This window comes from Stomoxys calcitrans, chromosome 3, assembly GCF_963082655.1.
Source record: "Stomoxys calcitrans chromosome 3, idStoCalc2.1, whole genome shotgun sequence".
NCBI lineage: Eukaryota > Metazoa > Arthropoda > Insecta > Diptera > Muscidae > Stomoxys > Stomoxys calcitrans.
The window spans coordinates 106,719,855-106,742,635 of NC_081554.1; the positions used below are offsets into that span (position 1 = coordinate 106,719,855).

Here is a 22,781-nt window from a genome sequence, read left to right on the forward strand (position 1 = left end):
CGCTATCAACTTTGCTTAAAAGCGGCTCAGATTTAAGTATAGATTCATTATATAAAACACCCGAATTACTCTTGTAAGGATGTAGTGACTACATTTTTCAACGGATTTGCACGAAATTTGATATAGTTCCCATTGTAGTTTTAAACCTACAGTCACTACAGCCCACTAATTCAACTTCGGCTTCTATCTTTATATGGGAGCTATATCTTATTCTGAACCGATTTTGATGCAATTTGGCAGAGGCTTACAGATAATTAATAAATAACACACTCCATACTAAAATTTCGTCCAAATCGGTATAAAATTGTTGTTGTTGTAGCGGTGTGTTGTACTCTGAGGCGGCATTCCTTGCCGATGAAGGACTCCATCGGGTCACGTACAACCGGCTGCCATGCGATTGGTTGTTGTGGTATAAAATTGTAGTAATGATGTAAGGATATGAGGATATGCGAGACGGCGGACATGGCTAAGACGAATCTGCAGATTTTTTTGAACCGAACTATACATTTTATCACCGCTACAGTTGTGGTGGTAAGCATACTTTGTGTAAAAATTTCATATAAATGCTTACTTAGTTTACTAATTTCATGGTAGGACCTAAAATGCTCAAATGGATTCCTTAGAAAGTACAACATCCAACTTTGGACGTCGTGGCGGCACGGGTTATCGTAAACCGATCGCCATATTATTTCGTATTTTGCTTATTGGGATCAAAACGAAAAAAATGGAAGGTATGCGTTTCTCTATTTGCAAATGAAATTGATCTGACCAAAACATTTTTTGTTCGAGATGTCTGTTTCAGTCTTTGTAGCTGTAAATTACCTACTATCTTAATAAACGTTTCATATATGCGTATGACTGTATTAGAACTTACGATCAAGACCTCCGAGGTAACGTATTGTAACTTCGCAATGTCCCCATACGGCCGATACAACAGGATATAGCTTCTTGCCCTTCAATCCTTTAAATGCGACTCCAAGATATTGATGATCAATAATAAAACTTAAGGTTCCCTCATCCATATCAAGAGCAACCAGAAACTTGTCAGGAACCAAAAAAGCTTCGTCGTTTTTTAAAATTTTCGGATATGTAACACCCGCACAATTCTTCGAGTCGTGGTATAGTTTGTTTCTTCCTAAGTCCCATCCCCAACTTTGATCCGTTGAACCAACCAAACTTTGATACCCTACGGAATGTAGAGGCGCTTCTGATGTTGCGACGCCAACGACAGCGTGAGTACCCCTTTGTCTTGTAGGCCAGTAGATCTCCCATATATGTAGGCCTTTAGTCATACCGATCTTTCCCCGTATACAATCAGTGCTTTGGGCTACTGGGTGCCTATGAAAGGTAAGCTTGTCTTCCTCCTTAACAAATATATTTAGTGATCTGTCTTCAGAATTCCAAGAATGTCTTAATTGCACTTCTTTGCTAACAGGAGGCATGTCTAACAGTATATCTATCCGAGCTGGATTAACAAAGTCAACTGCTAATTCTCTAGGAATTATTGGCTTAAATGGCGTTTGAGAATCATTTCTGTTTACAGTCTTTACACTGCCGCTAATTTTTTGACCCATGTTCATAACACGACAACTGCGATTTCTTCTTTGATCGATGCCTGCCACCTTGTAAGACAACCTCAATCGTTCGAAATCTCTATGCTCCAGCCTAGATAAATTAACGCGCGGAGAAGCGATAGTCGTTGGAATCGTATGTTGCCGGCGTCTATCACTTGACCTTTGCAGAGGCGTCTTTCCACCTATATATCTGTAAGTAAAGCAACAAAAAATGAAATACTAATTAAAATATTATAAAAAATACTTATGAAATATCATTGGAGCACGAAATGAAAATGAGATTGTATGCGTTATTAACTCCCCATATTTTTTAATATTTCTCTCTTTCAATGAAAATTCATTTATCCAAAAAAAAGGTTGATGCCTTTTAAAGGAAAACATATTATTTGTTTTTAAAACGAAAACCCAAAAACGGTGCTTACACCCATGCACATATTTATTCGTTGCTGTCTCAACCAAAGAGGGTGCTTGATTTAATTTCTGATGAACTTGAAAACGGGAGCACATGAGCCATAATTTCGACAAAGCTTTTGAATTTAAATGGCCATACCTGTTATGCCACAACACCGAGTTATTCATTGCGAATAAAATCTGATGTTCATTTCCATGCAATTTTTCGGACAGCCTTTATAAATGCTCCTTTTCCATCAAATTTTATGAACAGTCATTTATCAAAGGCTTTTGACACTGAAATAAAATTAGCTTGTAGTTCTGCGGAATACAACACATATTCAATTAAAAGTTTAAATCAACTATCGTGAATAACAACGTCTCCTATACCAGTCGCGGTGATGTGTTTCTGTACAGCTAATGCTATTGTCTCCTTGTTTTCAATTTTTCATGTAAACATTGCACGATCATTACACATGTGATGTGGCACCCAAAGAGGGTGCCTCTTTGGTCTCAACAACGACTGAAACCAAAACAATAATAAGAATACATGTGAATTGAGCATTGACGATAGCATGAAGACAATGTTCACTGTGTGCACCACTAATTAATATAGAGAATCAAATGCCCAACAACCAAAACAAAATGGAATTCAACTCTGATCCACCATATTATCAAACAAATGTAAAGACATGCACAGAAAACAATGCACTCGTTAGGTGTTTTGACCCTTGTGAGTATAGATAAGTGGAACGCAATTTCTGTTACCAGTGTATTCTTATTATTCAACGAAATTGTGTGCGAGTGAGTAAAGAGAAAAGAGAGTAACATACTTATTTTGTTATGGTGATCCAACAGGTACTTATTGTCCGCTGTCAATGAAAAGTATGGCTGAGGGTAAAAAGGCGTGTTTATACCCAACACCTGCGTTGGCAGTTTTTCCCTACCCCATGTTCCCGTGCTTTTACTTATGCTGATTTACCAGGCTGGGGAGCCTTTTTTGTTTACAATTGGAAGTTTTTTCTATAACTTTGAGTAGTTTATGCATAGTACATTAAAATAATTGTAATATAATTTGCCGTTACTATATCTTGTATAATGTTTGTTATATTAAATAATAGCCATGAGGCATGATGGCTTCTTTATTACATTAATAAAATGAAATGTTCCCAAAATTTCGAATTCTTTATCCCCAAAAAATGCCCAACTACAAGTCAAAAATCTATGAATTCCGTACTACTGAAAAAAATCCTTAATTGTTTTCTGGTCTGGTATAGTGTCCCTACCTAAGTGCCCGTATCTTTCAGACGCGTAAGCTGGAGCAAAGGAAATGCTCCAACGTCTCATCATCTTTCCCGCATGCCCTACACATGCTATCACTTGCTTGATACCAATAACTATACTGACCTCCTTCTTACTTCCTTTCAGTGATAGCCTCAATAGCTTCTCACGACCTGGATCCCCCCATAGGATTTTCGCTGTCTTACAGGCCGTTTCGCTGTTCCACAATGTTGCATACGCATTCGTCGCCGACATCAATAAACTTGGTTAACAAGTTTATTGATGGCAGCCTTCTGGCCTTCACTGCCAAATAGTCTGCCCTTACACTCACCCTTACTCCGTTATGGTCCGGCACGCAAAAGATGCGGATTTTGCCATCCTCAGAGAAAGCGTTAATCTCCTTCTTACACTGCAGCTGATCATGACCTTACCGTCCTTACCGTCCTTGTTGTTATTGTCTTTATGGCCATTTTACTGTCGGTAAAGATGTTCACACTCGACGTCATAGCGTTAGCACCACACCACCTGCTCCTCAGCATTGGTTTGTACAGTCTCTAAGGACTGGGTCCACCCGGTACTGGTCTAAGGATTGGATCAGTGTGTCAGGTTGCACATTGTTTAAAGCCCCCTCGATGTCAATGGATACCGCCAGTGTGTACGTTTTGGCATCGAAGGATTTTTCTATTTTATGCACATCCTCGTGCAGGGCAGTCTCCACGGACCTTCTCTTTACATAGGCATGCTGTTTGTAGATTAGCAGTTCGCTGGATGTCCTACATTTTGTCGTGGTGTCCACAATACGTTCCATGGTTTTCAATAGAAAGGATGTCAGGCTTATAGGCCTTTGGGTTTTGGTATAAATACCATTCTTGCCTCCTGACAGGTTTTCGGCAGGAGGCAAGGGTGGTATTTATACCCAGGCACGCTGTGAAAATATTGGTGGGGCGCCACATAGTCTGCCTCCTTCTGTAGTAACCCCGGAAATAGCCCATCAGGCCGGGTGACTTAAATAAATTCCGTAATTATAAACCAATAAACTTCCGCTCTTTTACGACGTGCTCTGTTAAAAACAACTAATAATCATAGAGTTTTCCAAGAAGTGAACTCTTCGTTTAAAAATACAACATTGTATGAGACAATTGAGAACTGAGTTAAACAGATAACAAGACACCAAGACAATGAGATGAGTGAATGCATAAAATGAGACCTTCAGCAAAAAGAAAGATTGGTTCGGATTGCAGTGAGTGCACGTTGTACAATGCATGTATTCGGGTACATTTTGCCTCAGATAAAATACTATTTTTCTTGTCGTCTGCTTTCGTAGTATGAAATTCCTACGCAGGCAACGTAGTTTATTTGGCAAAAGCATGGATAAACACACACACGCCTAGTTTTTTATATGAGAAAACAAACAGTTTGCAAACTATTTGAGTGATCAGTTCATATTTTGAAAATGACAGTGAGACTTTCATATACAATGAGTACATCGAGTAATTTTCATATCTCACTGTAGCGGCGACGAATTCGAGATAAAAATACTCCCAACCACTGAATGGTGGTTGTTTTTCAAAATTATTTTTTTTTAAGTAGTATTTAATTCCTTATTTATTTTTAAAGAGAACTTTTAATGTTAACTTTTATTATATGTACTATAAATTATTTTTGGTAATATTAGTTAAATTTATGTGATTAACTATTTTTGAGTAGTATTTAATTCCTGATTTATTTTTATACCCTCCACCATAAGATGGGGGTATACTAATTTCGTCATTCTGTTTGTAACTACTCGAAATATTCGTCTGAGACCCCATAATGTATATATATTCTTGATCGTCGCGACATTTTATGTCGATCTAGCCATGTCCGTCCGTCTGTCTGTCGAAAGCACGTTAACTTCCGAAGGAGTAAAGCTAGCCCCTTGAAATTTTCCACAAATACTTCTCATTAGTGTAGGTCGGTTGGTATTGTAAATGGGCCATATCGGTCCATGTTTTGATATAGCTGCCATATAAACCGATCTTGGGTCTTGACTTCTGAAGCCTCTAGAGTGCACAATTCTTATCCGATTGAAATGAAATTTTGCACGACGTGTTTTGTTATGATATCCAATAACTTTGCAAAGAATGGTTCAAATCGGTCCATAACCTGATATAGCTGCCATATCAACTGATCTTGGGTCTTGACTTCTTGAGCCTCTGGAGTGCGCAATTCTTATCCGATTGGAATGAAATTTTGCACGATGTGTTTTGTTATGGTATCCAATAAATGTGCCAAGTATGGTTCAAATCGGTTCATAACCTGATATAGGTGCCATATAAACCGATCTGGGGTCTTGACTTCTTGAGCCTCTAGAGGTCGCAATTATAATCCGATTTGCCTGAAATTATGTACTACGGATCCTCTCATGACTATCAACATACGTGTTTATTATGATCTGAATCGGTCTATAGCCCGATACAGCTCCCATATAAATCGATCTCTCTATTTTACTTCTTGAGCCCCAAAGGGCGCAATTCTTATTCGAATTGGCTGACATTTTACACAGGTCTCCAACATGTAATAATATAATAATAGCAGAGCAAATCTTTTCTTATATCCTTTTTTGCCTAAGAAGAGATGCCGGGAGAAGAACTCGACAAATGCGATCCATGGTGGAGGGTATGTAAGATTCGGCCTGGCCGAACTTAGCACGCTTTTACTTGTTAAGAAAACTTTAACGAATTGTTAATTTTGTAGTGTTTTAGTCATATATGGTCTAACAACTTGACTAATAAATGAGCAAATTAAATTGAAAATTAAAACTAATATGTAATCCCTTCATCTAAGTTAGTTTGAACAAGTTTTAACCAAAATCTTTGAACATTTTAACTTGCTTTATTTAGTTTAGTTTTAAGTGGCAGTCTGCCATCAGACTAACTTAGATGTTTTCGTCCAATGTGATACCATAGGAACACAAGAAGGAAGATGTCTTCTAGTTTCTACCGTTGAACCATCCAAATCGCTTTAAAAAGCCCAATAACTTGCGAATGTTCACATCCGCTAAATCAGACAGGCTCTCAAAGAAATGAGAACTCCTTCTAAATGCTTGTACGGGACACATACACAGAAGGTGTTCTATAGTCTCTTCTTCCTCGATGTCCCTACAGCTTTTGAATATATTTTATGGTATATCTCTGTGGCCCGGCACCCAGAACAGGTGATTTTTGAACTGTTCAGCTATCTTGTTTTGAGATCTGCGACAGTCGAGGGCGGTTTTTGTGTTCAGAAATACGTTCTCAGGGATTTAATGGCTGCCTCGCTGTCCGAGAAGATGTTTATGCCAATCGTCGTAATGACATTATATCTTAGCCATTCCACCACTTCCTTAATTGCAAGGATCTCTGCTTGATACACTACAGTGGAGGTTACCCTCTTCGATATGAGCAGTTCTAGATCTTTAGAGAACACCCCAAAGCCCACCTGGTCGTTTAGTTGGAGCCATCCGTATAGAAGTCTATGTAACTTCTGTTACCAGGGATATCGTAGTTCCAATCGGTTCTATCAGGAATAGTGGTACAGTACTTTTTATCAAAAAGCGGTTAAGGTAGGGTGTAATCCACACTGCCTGGAACATCGGATATTGTACCAAGGATAACACAGTATCCGTAGCAGCCACATGACAAATGAGAAAGGTCAGTTAGCCTCACGGCAGTGGTCACTGCAATTTGGGTAGCCACAATGTCCAGAGGCATAAGATGTAGCATTAAGTTCAGTGCATCAGATGGTGTCGTTAAGTATTTAGCAGTAGGTGGATTTTTGAAGCGCCGTCCACCAGACCACAACACCATATAGCATAATAGATCTGACAACTGCAGTATATACTAAATGCATGACACGCGGTCTAAGTCCCCAACTTTTGCCAACGGCTCTCTTGCAGGTGAATGGGGCAAGAGTGGCTTTTCTTTCCCTTTCCAAAATGTTGGATTAGAAGTTAAATTTCCTGTCCAGCAAAACAGCCAGGTATTTTGCGCTTTCTGCAAATGGAACATTCTCTCCACCCAAGGAGACAGATTTCACTGTAGGCAACTTGTATCTCCTGCTGAAAAGAACTAATTCTGTCTTGCACGGATTTATACCTAGGCCAACTTTGCTGTTGCACGTAGCCCACTTTGCTGTTGCACGTAGAGCTTCCTGAAGTATATCGCTTAGATTGCTGGGAAACTCTCCCCTAACCGCAATTGCCACGTCATCAGCATATGCGATCACTTTTACACCTTTTCTTCCAGAGACAATAATATATAAGCCTGCCGTAATGCATCTTTTAGTAAGTAAGTTATTAATAAACTTTCTTACGGTAGAGTTCATGCCTAGAAACTCCAACTCCTTCATGATTGACGTCGGTTTCATATTATTGAAAACACCTACAATGTCAAGAAATGCTACCATTGTATATTCCTTGACATCGAGAGAGCGCTCTATGTAGCCGACTAAGTCGTGAAGGGCTGTTTCAGTGGATTTGCCTTTACTATACGCATGCTGCTGACGCGACAAGCGATCTTCAAGGATCTTTGCCCTAAGATATGTCTCTATCAACCTCTCAAGAGTCTTCAGCATAAAGGATGACAGACTAATAGGACGAAAATCTTTCGCCTTCGTGTCGTAGGGTTTTCCGCTTTCGGAAAATGAACTTCGTGTCCCTCCATATATATAACATTCTGACACAAGCTGAGTATATCTCCCTAAGCCAGGGAACCAGTCTATCAGACACAACTTGTAATTCAACCGGTAATACATCATCAGGGCCTGGCGACATAAAGGAGTCGAAACTTTTTATCGCCCAAAAGATTTTTGGCTCAGAAACAATTTCTCTTATAGCCTTCGACGAATGCATACCTGTGAAAACCTCTTCTGGCGCCACGATGTCCGTTGGAGAATTTCTCGGTCTCGAGGACAGAATCTTCCTTAGCCTAGAGGCCTCAGATGTATTTATTTATTTATTTCATTTCATGCAATGCGAAGCCATCAGGCCTATAAATAATCACACTATGCATAAGACGTACTTTTTCTAACATAAGTTAAAAAACTACTCAATTAAAAATAAAAAACTTAGAAACTTAGAAAATGGAAAAAATGTTTAACCTATTTAACACTTACTGAATCTAGATAAAACTAAATAACAAATAAAAAACAAATTACTAAAAATTATAAGCAGTTACTGATACGGGATGACTATGAGCACCACACAGGCTGGAACTTTGAGCTCCGACTTGTGTGGTTCCCATCGTTATCACGGGAAGCTTAACTGAAAGCTACCGAGCGCGTCCACAGGTTGCGGATGGTGGAAAGCTCCGTTTTTATGCGGAGCAGCTGCAAATGCGGCCGCAGGCAGTCACCGATTTTCGAGAGGAGAGTCTCAGTGAGGAGTCAGGTGGCACTGGCTCTTAACTAAATACTGAGTGCCAATGATACTCGAGATGACAAGGCGAGTTATTGGCGCCTTCAAATAACCAATGGCCAACATCAGCGTCTGTTCCCTGGTTAGGGGCGGCTGGCGGCGAGCGTCGGATCTTGGAGCAAGCGGCTCGCCACAACGAGGGATACATGCAATCCCACAAACCCATGCGGTTGGAGCGCTGGGAATAGTAACCCGCCCCCGGAAAACATAGAACTACTATGAAAAACAAATGAATATTAAAAACGGACCCCCCCCAACGTTGACGACCCACGCAAACGAAAAAGGACCATGATTTGCGGATCTGCACCTGAAATGTCCGCACTCTTTATAGAGAAGGTGCAGTATACGCGCTGGCGGATGTATTAGAGAAGTACAAGGCAGACATAACCGCCTTACAGGAAGTGCGAAGGACTGGGAATGGCGTCACTACAACACCAAACGGTGACGAACTATACTATAGCTGCCATAACACGAGGCATGAATTTGGCTGCGGATTTGTGGTTAGTCGAAGACTGAAACACCTAGTCTCCAGCTTTACTCCGATGGATGAGAGGCTAGCCACAATCCGCATAGAAGCCAAATTCTTCAACATCAGTCTTATTTGTGTCCATGCCCCGACGGAAGACAAAGACGAGCAGACCAAGGATATTTTCAACGAGCGCCTAGAGAGAGAATATGACCGCTGCCCCGCCCATGATATTAAAATCGTTCTGGGAGATTTTAATGCGACAATAGGGAAGGACGACATTTTTGGTCCAACAGTCGGAAAGTTTAGCCTCCACGAGATAACGTCTAGCAATGGGTTGAGGCTGATAGATTTCGCCGCGGCAAAAAACATGGTAGTTAGTAGCACCAGATTTCAACATAAAAATATCCACAAAGCCACATGGCTGTCACCCGATCAAAACACGAAACCAAATTGATCACGTTGTGATAGATGGAAGGCATTCATCCAGCGTGTTAGATGTACGATCGATCCGTGAAGCGAATATAGATTCGGATCATTACCTTGTTGCAGCAAAGGTTCGCATCCGTTTGAACATGGCGAGGAAAGTACGATCTGACACTGCACGGAAGCTGGACATTGAAAAGCTGCAGACACAACAAATGGCATACTCCACTCGACTGACCAAACTGCTTGATGAAAGCACTCCTTGTTCCGATGATATAATGGCGCAGTGGCAAACTATTACCCACTCCATGGAAAATGCCGCGAAATCCGTTCTTGGGTACCGAAAGCCTCCTCCAAAAAACCCATGGTACGACCAAGAGTGTCGAGATGCTACTGAAGCCAAGAATGCGGCATATAGAGCAACCCTGCAATCAGTAGCAACGCGCCAGATGAAGGAGAAGTATCGGGAGAAAAGGAGAGAGGAGAAACGTCTATTCCGCAGAAAGAAAAAGGAAATGGAAAAACGTGAGTGCGAGCGAATTGAGATGTACAGGAGACAGAATGAAGTCCGGAAATTCTACCAAAGAATTAAACACCAAACCGATGGCTTTGGTGCAGGCACATCCTCCTGCAGAGACAAAGAAGGAAATCTGGTAACTGACACAGACAACATGCTGAGGATATGGAAAGAACATTTTACCCAACTGCTAGTGTCCGATGTTGGCGGCGAAGAGGATACCGCAGAACCAATTCCTGATGATGGTATAGAATGTTTACCTCCTAGTCAGAATGAGGTCCAAGTAGCAGTAACCCGACTAAAGAACAACAAGGCAGCAGGAGCCGACGGGTTACCCGCTGAACTATTTAAGACCGGAGGCTACACGCTGATAAGGCGTATGCATCAGCTTATCTGCGCAATCTGGCTAGAAGAACGCATACCCGATGATTGGAACCTCAGCATACTATGTCCCGTACACAAGAAAGGAGACAAGACGGAATGTGCCAACTACAGAGGAATAAGTCTCCTCCCCATCGCATACAAGATACTCTCGAGCGTACTGTGTGAAAGATTAAAACCTAAAGTCAATGAGATAATTGGGCCCTATCAATGCGGCTTTAGACCTGGTAAATCCACCCTAGACCAGATATTCACACTGCGCCAAATCCCGGAGAAGGACAAATCAACACCTACTTCCTCTTTGTTGATTACAAAGCCGCCTTCGATACTCCTTTACGGTCAAAGGTATTTCAAGCCATGTCTGAGTTTGGTATCCCTGCAAAATTAATAAGACTCTGCAGGATGACACTTGCTGATACGCGTTTCTCAGTAAGAATAGGAAAGAATCTCTCCGAACAATTTAATACCAAACGAGGTTTCAGACAAGGAGACATCCTCTCGAGTGATCTCTTTAATATCCTGCTGGAGAAGATTATACAAGATGCAGAAGTGAAAAGATATGGCACACTAATCACAAGAGAGCACATGCTACTTGCATATGCCGACGATATCGATATCACCGGAAGTAGTAACTACAGCCTTTGAAAGAATCGAAAGAGAGTCAGTGAAAATGGGTCTGGCAGTAAATGGAGATAAGACGAAATGGATGGTCTCCACTCCCAAAAAGCCTTGTATAACCGAGCAGATAAAGAACATGGAGAAAGTTGGGAACCACAACTTTGAGATAGTCAGTAACTTTATCTACCTCGGCACCGCCGTAACCGAAACGAATGACACCAGTTTTGAGATAAAGCGAAGAATAATACTGGCAAACAGATGCTACTTTGGACTAAGTAAGCAGTTTAGAAACAAGGCCATCTCTCGACAGACGAAGACTACACTTTACAAGACACTGATACTACCCGTGCTGTTATATGGTTCTGAAGCATGGGTACTTGTGAAAGCAGATGAGGCAGTGCTTGGAGTATTTGAGAGAAAGATTCTTCGTAAAATATATGAACCAGTTTGCGTTAACGGAGAATATAGGCGACGTATGAACCACGAGCTGTATGACGACGATAGCATAGTTACACGCATCAAAATACAACGGCTGCGTTGGCTAGGTCATGTTGTCAGAATGGATGAAGAAGCTCCAGCAAAGAAGTCTTTTGAAGGCAAACACGGTGGTACACGCAAACCGGGAAGACCAAAAGTCCGATGGAAAGATCAAGTTGTGGGAGACACCTCGAAACTTGGTGTCAGAGATTTTAGAATGAACGCAGAAGATCGAGGCGCTTGGAACGCTATTCTACGTTCGGCTAGTGGAAGAAATATTCTGTCATAGCCAATTATAGTAGTAGAAGTAGATAAAAAAAAAATCCTACTCAAAAAAGATTTATTACGTTGATCTTTTTTGAGTAGGATTAAAATTAAAATTAAAATTAAAAATTGATTAAAGCATAATGAAATCCTCCACGGAGCTGCAGAATTCTACCCAGGACTTGTTCTCAGCCTTTCTAAGCTCGCCCATATATATTTTCTTAGCTCACCCTAATAGATGTCGCAATTGTATGGTACTCTTGTGGCTTTTGCTCTGTTGAAGATTTTTCTTCAGTCCTTCCTAAGACCAACCAGCTCTGGGGTCCATAGAAGCTGTGGTCATCCAACACTTCCCAGTCGCAAATTCTTCCACTTATATCTTCCGATACAAAGGTAATATCTAGTACCTCCTGCCTGTTCCTAGCAATAAAGGTCGGTTTATCCCCTTTATTACAAATCGCCAGATTGCAACTTATAATAATTCGATAAGCAGCTCACCCCTTTCGCTGAAATCCGAACTTCCTCATATCTGGTAATGTGCATTAGGATAACTTCCTACAATGAGGCTTTTCTTCTCCACAGAAGCAGCTTTAACCAGCGACTTAAGGTTTGAAGGCGGCATCTCTGAATCGTGTGCCATATATAGGGAAGCCAGCCAGTAATGAGACTTTATTATTTAAAGGCTGGCTACTACTAAATCGTCAGTGCTTAGCGACGGAAGAAGAAAAACATTTAGACTACCCATTACAAGAATACAGGCTCTGTGTCTCCCATTCCCCGTACCCTTGAGAAGTTTGCAAATTTTGACCATGAACATTCCACTAAACGAAACACATGCACACTTATATCAATGAATATCACTTTATGGCAAACAAAATATTTCAATTATTACTTTTGCATTAATTTACCAGACGAATCTGCCAGACTTCACTTTGACGATTTTTTGGTCAAACTTTGGCCTTTGGCTTTTTGATGCTTGACTATATTTGCCTTAAACGTTTTGACGATTTGTTCAGATCTTTTCTTTGATTTAAAAACTATCACGAAATAAGGGGAGTGTATTTATAATGATTTGAGAGTCTCTTCACTCACATTTCCGAAAGTTAGCCTTTAGTTAAAATAGAAACAAAGCCTAACGAACAGTGTACTCGTTGTACAGCGTTATAATATCTTCTCCAGCACTCCTCTTCAATATGGATGCTGATGTACAATTAAGTTTTCAGTTTCATTAAGTTGATAGAATTTAAATGTTTTAATTTGGGAAAATTATTGGTCAGAATAAAAGCTATCATATTTGAACTAGGACAATACTCTAACTTAATCTCGTCGCCATCAACCAATTCTATAGCGTGATGTATTCTTACATCAATATGCTCGCTTCTTTTGAGGTAAACTGGATTCTCAGCAAGTTTCTTAGCGCTTTGATTATCTATCTGCGGTGCCAGCGGGACGATCTGATGCACTTCTAAGTCCAATAAAATTTTCTTCAGATAGATTGCTTCTTTGGACGCCTCTGATGCTGCCATGTACTCGGCCTCTGAATTCTGTTTTCTTGATTCCCATGATACGGGACAACCTCAATAGAAGAAAGTAAAGGCTGTATATGATTTCCGGTCCTCAGCATTTCCACCCCAGTCGGCGTCCACATAACCTTCTAAATCTTTTCCACTGGTTTAAAGTACAAGTTTAAGATTTGATGATCAAGCTAAATACTTCAGAATGTGTATCAATTTTGTCATATGCTCTACATCGAGCTCGGTGTTACCTTGAGCCATTTCAGAAATGGAATATAGTATTGAAATACCATTTGCAGAAGGACGCTTTTAAGTTACCGATTCCATTCTTTTCTACTCTATTTTTATCCATATATAGTTTTTTTCCAATTCCAGAACCTTGTTTGGATTCTTCTGGTTTTTATGAAAGCTATGAAACGGGCCTTGGAGCGTTAATTTCACCATTGACATTTATTTAAGAACACCCACTGGCATGGTATTGCCTTGTTACCAGTCGATAAATGTACCAAATACCAAATTTGGTTTTTCTGAAGTGCTGGAAATTCTTTATACATGGCATCTTTCCAAAATTTTCTCTCCATACTGTAGAGGACGTTTATACTTGTGGGCTGTACTTTGAACGTCATTTCATTATTTAAATCGAAGCCCATAAAATCTTCACGGTCGGAAATACAGTCGACTGTATGGAAGCTTTCGTTACGATTAACTTGATTTTCCATGTCGATTTCTTCCCCATTCTGTTTCGGCGCACTTTGATCGGTATATAGTGTCAAATAATCCTCAGGCTTCATATTTTTGGCGTCTTCGTACTGAAAATAATTTTCTTGAAAAGGACATCGCGATGTTAGGATATTTTTATATATTCCTGGTCGAAAAATCGATACCCTGGTCGAAAAATCGATAAATATACAAACATCATTCTGCTCCTATCGTTAATAAATGTTACAAAGGATTTTGAACCTCTAATCGAATTATTTCTAACGGGCGTATGTGTGAATCAAATCCAAATTTTTGCTTGATTTAATTTCTGATGAACTTGAAAACGGGAGCACATGAGCCATAATTTCGACAAAGCTTTTGAATTTAAATGGCCATACCTGTTATGCCACAACACCGAGTTATTCATTGCGAATAAAATCTGATGTTCATTTCCATGCAATTTTTCGGACAGCCTTTATAAATGCTCCTTTTCCATCAAATTTTATGAACAGTCATTTATCAAAGGCTTTTGACACTGAAATAAAATTAGCTTGTAGTTCTGCGGAATACAACACATATTCAATTAAAAGTTTAAATCAACTATCGTGAATAACAACGTCTCCTATACCAGTCGCGGTGATGTGTTTCTGTACAGCTAATGCTATTGTCTCCTTGTTTTCAATTTTTCATGTAAACATTGCACGATCATTACACATGTGAGAGAGAGGGTTTCTGCTTTGTCTTCCCCGTACCGTAAAATAACATGCGTTAAAGACACAACATTTTCCATGTATTCCAATTGGAATCACATTGAGGGTTGCAACATTTTCGGGTTATTCTGTTTTGATTCGGGCATTCGTTCGAACATTTTTCGTATTTTGCTTTGTTTCTTTGCAACCGAAAGTTGGAATAAAAGGAAAAACGAATTATCGTAAGCAACTCAATCATGTTGTGTCTTTAACTTTTGTCACTGGCCATGCCGTATTTCGCTCTAATGCCAACTCTTTTCCTTTCTCACCCTCTTTGGTGGCACCGCTGTCCACATACCACAAATGCGTGTATAATGACGGCGTGTCTGTTGCAGGTAGTGTTGTATGAGCTGTTGTTTTTCTCTCTTCTCGCATTTGATTGCGTAGTGTCCAACAACTCCACACACATTTTCCTTTGAATGGTTTCTTTGTGTTAGTGTTGTCTTTCTTCTCGCCGATTTTGGCGTTGCTGCAAACGCCTGTTGTTGTGTTGATTCTTTTTTTCGCCAACTGTTCCTTTCTTCTCTTTCCCTCTTCCAAAATGTTCTGTTTCATTAAAACAAAATTTGGCAACTCATCCCTTGTCTCAATGGCCACGACAAATTAATCGTATTCTTTGGAAAGGCTTGACAGGAGCATGATGACCAGCAACTCCTCCTGGAGTTCTCTCTTTTAATTTTTTCAGTCACTTCACAGAATACATGTTGTACAACATTTCCACAATGGAAAGACTTAGCAATATTTTGTATAGGGAATCCTTCTGTAATAGTCCTCTGGGCATATAAAAATCTCTTAACTTCATCCATGATGTTGCACAATTTCTGATGTAACTTAGCTGGGTCGGCTTCAAGTTTAGGAAAATGGAAGCCAATGGCTTTTCATCAATATCTTTCTGTTTCGTCTCATCGAAATTATTTGCAAGCTGTCCACTCACAACTTTTCAGAAGCCATTCTGGATAAGTACACTTTTCATCAGTACGCACCACCTGTCATTGTTTGTGTCTCCGAACTTTTAAATTTTTACAAGAGGTGAACTCTTCTTATTCGATGAATAAAAATTCAAAACGACTTAATCGAAGAACTCCAGTACAAACAATGACTCTGGGTACATGACCTGATAAGTTTAAAAATCAAATTTATTGGTTTTTAATATAAAAACAGAAAAATGTGTTTATTTAGGTTGTGAGTATAAGAACGAATGAATAACTAAAATAAGAATAGGAAAACAAAGCCTAACGAACAGCGTTCACGTTGTACAGAGTTACCATATCTTCTCCAACAGTTTATTTCAAATTTTGTCTGTAACTAAATATTGATATATTTATGGTTTATTCTAAAGCAAAAGCATATTGACCGTTGAGTGGAGCGCACGTGTTTGCATTTCGCTACTCAAAGAAAAATATCTGTATCTCAGAATGGATTCCACATATTACGAAATGGGGTTCGAAGGCCCAACAGCAACATTGGTGGAATCTGATCATATTATCTAGGGATCCCAAGATGGGACGAAAAGACGAATTTTAGACTTTTATCAAAATGGCAAAAGTGGACTTTTAGACTTTTCGTCTTCTCTTTGCAAAAAGTCGACTTTATCAAAAAGTCGACTTTTGCAAAAAGTAGACGTTTCGACTTTTTGTCAAAAAATTGCAAAGTTTTCTAAATAAGATACTTCTATTGGTGTATTGGTCGTCTATGAGTTATGACTTCGCCTGGCCGAGAAAAAGTTGTTTACAAAATTGTAGAGGAAATGTGGATTTCAGAGCCAAAATACCGAAAATTCGGGGTACGTTAATATGGGACCTTCACCTGAAGGACCGGTATCGACCATATTCGATATATTCGCATTTTTTAGGTTTAAGATGTTTAATCTGGAGATCGATCTACATGGTAGCTACATCAAAATATGGACTGGGATGAGTATGTTGCTTTACTTTACTTTAAGTGGCCATTACAGAAAACTTATTCCTTTAGCCGAACGTAGAATAGATGGCCAAGCGTATCGATCTTCTGCGCTTCTTCTCCAATTTCTGAACCCCAGTTTTGAAATTTCAATGAGTGGCCTAGTGGAGAGGGCCACTCTAATGGAATTTGGTCTTTCCTTTTTGCGTTTTCTTTTATGGTCGCCTTCAAGAGACTTCTTTGCTGGAGCTTCTCCATCTATTCTGACGACTTAGCCAACGTAAACGTTGTATTGTGATGGGTTTAACTATTCTATCGCCATTATACAGCTCGTGGTTCATACGACGCCTAGTATATTATAACAAAATTTTCCAAACATAAGCAAAATCGGACATTAAACACGTCTTTTATCAGCTGAAGATTTCAAATCTGGAGTCCAGTCTATGTGGGGGAAATGAAAAGATATAGTCATATACAGCCCATCCTTGAACATATTGGATCAAAAATACATTTGTGCCAAAATTAAAGCACAACAGAGATGAGCTGACTTATGCAGTCATCAACATCTGCTGTGCATCCGGTTAGATTCCACCAGATCATCGGTCCCAAGTGGAGGATCTGTTTAACGATCCGATTTTCGAACATATGTGGAACTCTGTAGAGGGTCCACCCATACAAATGATAAGCTGCGAGTATAGAGGGGACATATATACGCTGCAAAAGCAAGGTTTGGTCGCAGAGAAGTTGGAGGTCTTCCACAGGGAGAAGGAGGAAGGAACTCTCTTGTGGATGGCATTGATCAAGTCTCCGAGACGAGTTTGGCTAAGACTAAAAGCATGGCGAACTACGGGAGCAAAGCTGTCTTCAAGATTGGGAAGACTAAGATAGGCAGAAATTCTCATTTTGAGACATCAGGCCGTGCAGTGGCAGATGACTCAACACCGCCCAAGGAACAGGGGGTGCTGACAACGAGACAATCGCCGGCTCTCTCAATATTCGGAAGACTAAGATAAGCAAAGACCCTAATACTAAAATATCAGGCAACGCAGTGGCGAGAGACCCAACACAACCTAACAAACAGGGACCCGACGATGGACCCATCACCGGAATACGGGATAGGTAAGGATCCCAATACTGAAACATTAGGCAGCGCAGCGACAGGAGTCTCAATGCAACCCAACGAATAGGGAGCCGATGATGGTACCATCACCTATTCCCAAGAAGCCCATTTACATAAGATTTCGAAGACTAAGATCCTAGTATTGAAACATCGAGCAGTACAGGGAATGAAAACCCAATACAGCGTAACGAACAGAGACCCGACGATGGAACCATTATCGACTTTATAAAAAGTCGGAAGAATAGACTAGGCAGTGAACCTAAACCGATGACATCAGGCAGTGCAGTGACAGGAAAGTCAATGAAGTCTAAAGAACAGTCAATAAAGTCCCAAGATGCCCATTTACTGGAGGACCAATGATTGAGGTAATCCAGATAAACCTCCACCGGAGTGAGACTGCTACACACGCTCTGATGGAGAAAATCAGCTAAGGGCAAGATTCATTTTGCCTTAATTCAGGAGCCATAGACGACCCGGAACAAAGTCTCTGGACCGAACCATATCAACTACTAATTATTCTATGCTATCGCTGGTACTCGGCCGAGGACCTGCGTTATTTGTCATAGAAATTTTAATTATATATTTCCCCCAGAGTTGTCAATGTCGGATGCAACAGTGGTGAAACAGGGAGACGGTGGTGCATATCTGGCATCACTTTATCTGCCTTTCGACTTTCCGACACCGTCATCCACGTCGGAACTGCAACGGCTGGTGAGGAAAGTAAAATAGACTGGAAACGAGGTACTTATAGGGTGCGATGCAAACTCTCACATTTCGTGGGGTAGTACCAACTCTAAAAAGCGAGGCCAAGCCCTGGCATAGTTCTTGAATACTAACGACCTAATAACACTTAATGGAACAGTCTTTCTCTGACCATCGCTACATAAGGTTTAGAATAGCACGGCCAGCGCCGAATCCGATAAGCTTCCGGAATAAGTTGAAAACAAGACTTGGGCAAAATACTTTGAATTGTCCAAGCATAGAAGACAGTAACGATAGTGTCAACAGGATTGGGTCTTTCGAAGATAGATGTCCTCTTCGAGAAAGGAAATCAGTCCAAGAAAAGTCCCAATGACCGGGGTGATTCGCATTGGGAAAAGGTCCGCAAACTTAATTACAGAGCACGTCATAAAAAAGGCACATGGCTCAAAGAATACAATAAGATAAAATAACGGCAAACATTCGATTGCCGTTATAAAGCCGCCAAAATTAAAAAGTTTCTCTCAAAAACCAGCGTTGCCACTACAAACAAAATTTTACTACCAAAATATTTCAAAAAAAAAACCTACTAACATTTTTCCAGCCGACCAAAATTATAAAATAATGCCATGTCGACATTGACTCGTTTTACTGTTTACCTTTCATACTAGTTGCGATGTTTTGGTAACTGCACTTTTTCACACTCCAACATAATTATTATGGTGCACTATTGTTAAAATTTTTTCGTCTGAACATAGTATAATTCAAAGTATACGCAATATTTCCATAACAGTTATTATTTAGTTAACAACATACGTTAATATAACCGGCCGCCCCGAACTTTGTATACCACATTTTATCCAAATTTTGTTAAACATTGACTCGTTTTACTTATGTCGTTTCGAAAAGAATGTCAACCGTTCAAACTAATTGAGATGTTTTGGAAATTGCACTTTTTCACACTCCAACATCAATGTTATGATGTATTTTAAGATTTATATTTTTTTTTTGCTTTATCTGTAAAATTTTGTTGATTTTATAACTTTTTTTTTTTGGAAAATATTAAAAATTTTTTTTGACATTGTTCAGGGTTGTGTTTATTTAGCACAATTTAGGCATTCATTTGGGCTCACTTGCTTGAACGATTCGTTTTTATGGCAAACGAGTCGTTTTGCCATAATACATTATAAAGGAAAAACGAGTCGTTTGCTCAAAACAGCTTTGGTCTGAACATAGTATAACATTTTTGAACAAAAGAAGTGTTTTTTCGGGATATTGGTCTCTATTGGATATTTTGCCAGAAATTGGGTAAAAAATGCGATTTTTTTGGCCCCAAATGAGCAGATCACTTTTATAGCAGCTACATTTAATAATAGGCAGATAGTGACCATATTCAGTCCGAATATCTGGGGTCCTAATGCAACTTATTGTTCCAAATTAAGACTGGTACTATTTCATTGAAACCCCATATTTTTCGTGACTATTTTTTTAAATACTATACAAATATCAAAGATAAAATAACATTTTTATTTAAATTTTACGATAAGTAATCAGGGAATGTCCTACTGAATGAAATCACCATTTTTTCGCTTTAAAGTCTATTTTCTAAAAAAAATATCGCGGTAAGCGAACGTAGTACCAGCCTTTACAGCGGAATCCGGCTTAAGACCCTAAATTGGCAGATCTGTCTATATGGCAGCTATGTCCAAATATAGTCTGATTAGGCACAATCTCGAACATAAACAGCGTATACAAAAATATGGTTCTGTACGAAATTTCAGTCCAATATATCAATTTTTGACGGATTCAGGTATTTCCATATGTTGCAAACGGAATCACTAAATTAATATGCGCCCTATCGTATGGTAGTGGGTATGAAAATACAATTTCGATAAAAATCAACCAAAATCAAAATGGGACGTCCATCCGTCCAAAGCCTTAAATTTTTTTATTTTTTATTAATTTATTATAACCAATGCAAAAGATAAAATCTTATTTAATGGCATTGGTATACAATGTGGTAAATATAAAATAGGTTAACAAAAACAATTTGAAATTTGAAAGTACAATATAATAATAACATAGTATAAAAATTTGGAAGAAAATGTTTATTTAAAACAAGTTAATGAGATTAATCGACAGAATGTTTTCGAGACATATACCATAGACAAATTAAATATATAGACTTATAAAAATATGTTCAATAAAGCTGTAACAGATAAGAGATATGTCAAATTCTCAGTCGCTTATACGTGAGTGTGCAAGGAACTCGGACGACTTAAAACGGAGAATTTTTGAGTTATTTTATTAGCATTTTCAGTTTCAAAGTCTATAGATATCCTTTGTCCATGCATATACCTATAATTTTAAGTTCTATTTGATTTACATTATGTTAATATTATTTAGTTTGCATTTAAATCAACATGTTATAATAATTTTAGCTGTCGTATATTGTCGTAACAGATTGAATAGATGTTGGTAATTAGTTCCGAATGCGGATCGAATTGATAAGAAAAAGGGTTCCTCAGATAGCTGATTATTAAGCAGTATCTGAGTGATTCGGTTTTCCCGGTTCGAACTGAAAAAAGTTAATCGAGCAAGAAGACAACTTGGAGCTTGCTTGTTAATTATTTTATGTAGCATTGTAATCGCTCTAAAACTTAGTAGATTTTCTAATGAAAGCTCAAAAATTAGCCTGGAAAATTCTGATATTCCGTCACGTCTTCATCTTCCAAAAACTTATCTTGCGTTATTATTGAATGTGACATTTAATCTTCTCCTTGAGGCACTGTCAATTGGCAAAAAGTTCGCAACCATATAAAAGCGTAGGTATTAGATAGGCAGATATTTCCGCCTTACAGGAAGTACGATGGGCTGGGAATGGCGTTAGAACAACACCAAACTGCGAAGAACTATACTATAGTTATAATAAATCGGAGACCAAAACACCTTGTCCCAAGCTTTACTTCGATAGATGAGAGGCTAGCCACAACCCACATAAAAGCCAAATTCTTCAACATCAGCCTTTTTGGTGCCCATGCCTCGATGGAAGACAAGGACGAGCAGAACAACGATATTTTCTACGAGCGCCTAGAGAGAAAATCGTTCTGGGAGATTTTAATGCGAAGATATGGAAGGAAGACATTTTTGGTCCGACAGTCGGAAAATTTAGCCTCCACGAGACAACGTCCGGTAATGGGTTGAGACTGATAGATTTCGCCGCGGCAAAAAACATGGTAATTAATAGCACCAGATTTCAACATAAAAATATTCACAAAGCCTTCGGCTGTCACCCGATCAAAACACGAGGAACCAAATTGACCACGTTGTGATAGATGGAAGGCATTCATTCAGCGTGTTAGATCTACAATAGATCCGTGGTATTCGAGTGATCCGAATATTGATTCCGGTAATGATCCGAAATTGATTCCGGTAATGTTCCGAATATAGATTCGGACCATTACCTTGTTGCAGCAAAGGTTCGCACCCGTTTGAACATGGCGGAAGCTGGGCATTGAAAAGCTGCAAACACAACAGATTGCAACGGCATACTCCACTCGACTGACCTAACAGCTTGATAAAAGCACTCCTGTTCCAATGATATAATGAAAAATGCAGCAAAATCCGTACTTTGGTACTGGAAGCCTCCCCCAAGTAATCCATTGTACGACTAAGAGTGTCGAGATGCTACTTCAATCAGATAAAGGAGAGGTAAGGCCAGAAAAGAAGTGAGAAGAAACGTCTATTCCGCAGAAAGAAAAAGGATATGGAAAGACGTGAGTGTGAGCGAATTGAGATGTTCAGGAGTCAGAATGAAGTCCGGATATTCTACCAAAGAATTAAACATCAAACCGATGGCTTTGGTGTAGGCACATCCTCCTGCAGAGACAAAGAAGGAAATCTGGTAACTGGCACAGATTACCCAACTGCTAGTGTCCGACGTTGGGGTGAAGAGGATACCGCAGAACCTATCCCTTATGATGGTATAGAAAGTTTACCTCCTAGTCAGAATGAGGTCCAAGTAGCAGTTACCCGTCTAAAGAACAACAAGGCAGCAGGAGCCGACGGGTTACCCGCTGATCTATTTAAAACCGGAGGCGACACGCCGATAAGGCGTATGCATCATCTTGTGTGCACAATCTAGCTAGAAGGGCGCATACCCGGTGATTGGAACCCCCTTCGCATACAAGGAACTCTCGAGATTACTGTGTGAAAGATCAAAACCTAAAGTCAATGAGATAATTGAGCTCTAGCGGCTTTAGACCTGGTAAAT

The 22,781-nt window shown here is 39.6% G+C and overlaps 1 protein-coding gene across 2 annotated transcripts in view; it reads right to left on the reverse strand.

Moving 5' to 3' along the window:
* The window catches only part of LOC106092942 (protein gustavus), a 93,546-nt gene that overhangs the window by 34,776 nt on the left and 35,989 nt on the right, over positions 1-22,781 (reverse strand). Inside the window, exons 1-2 of one of the 2 annotated variants that reach the window (XM_013259894.2) lie at positions 2,125-2,265; positions 875-1,764 (exon numbers count right to left, since the gene is read on the reverse strand). In XM_013259894.2, coding sequence (XP_013115348.1) covers positions 875-1,764; positions 2,125-2,153 — 919 coding nt within the window. In that variant the 5' untranslated portion in view covers positions 2,154-2,265. Of the gene's footprint in view, positions 1-874; positions 1,765-2,124; positions 2,266-22,781 lie in introns of those variants that run through there. The other variant, XM_013259895.2, reaches the window with a different exon arrangement.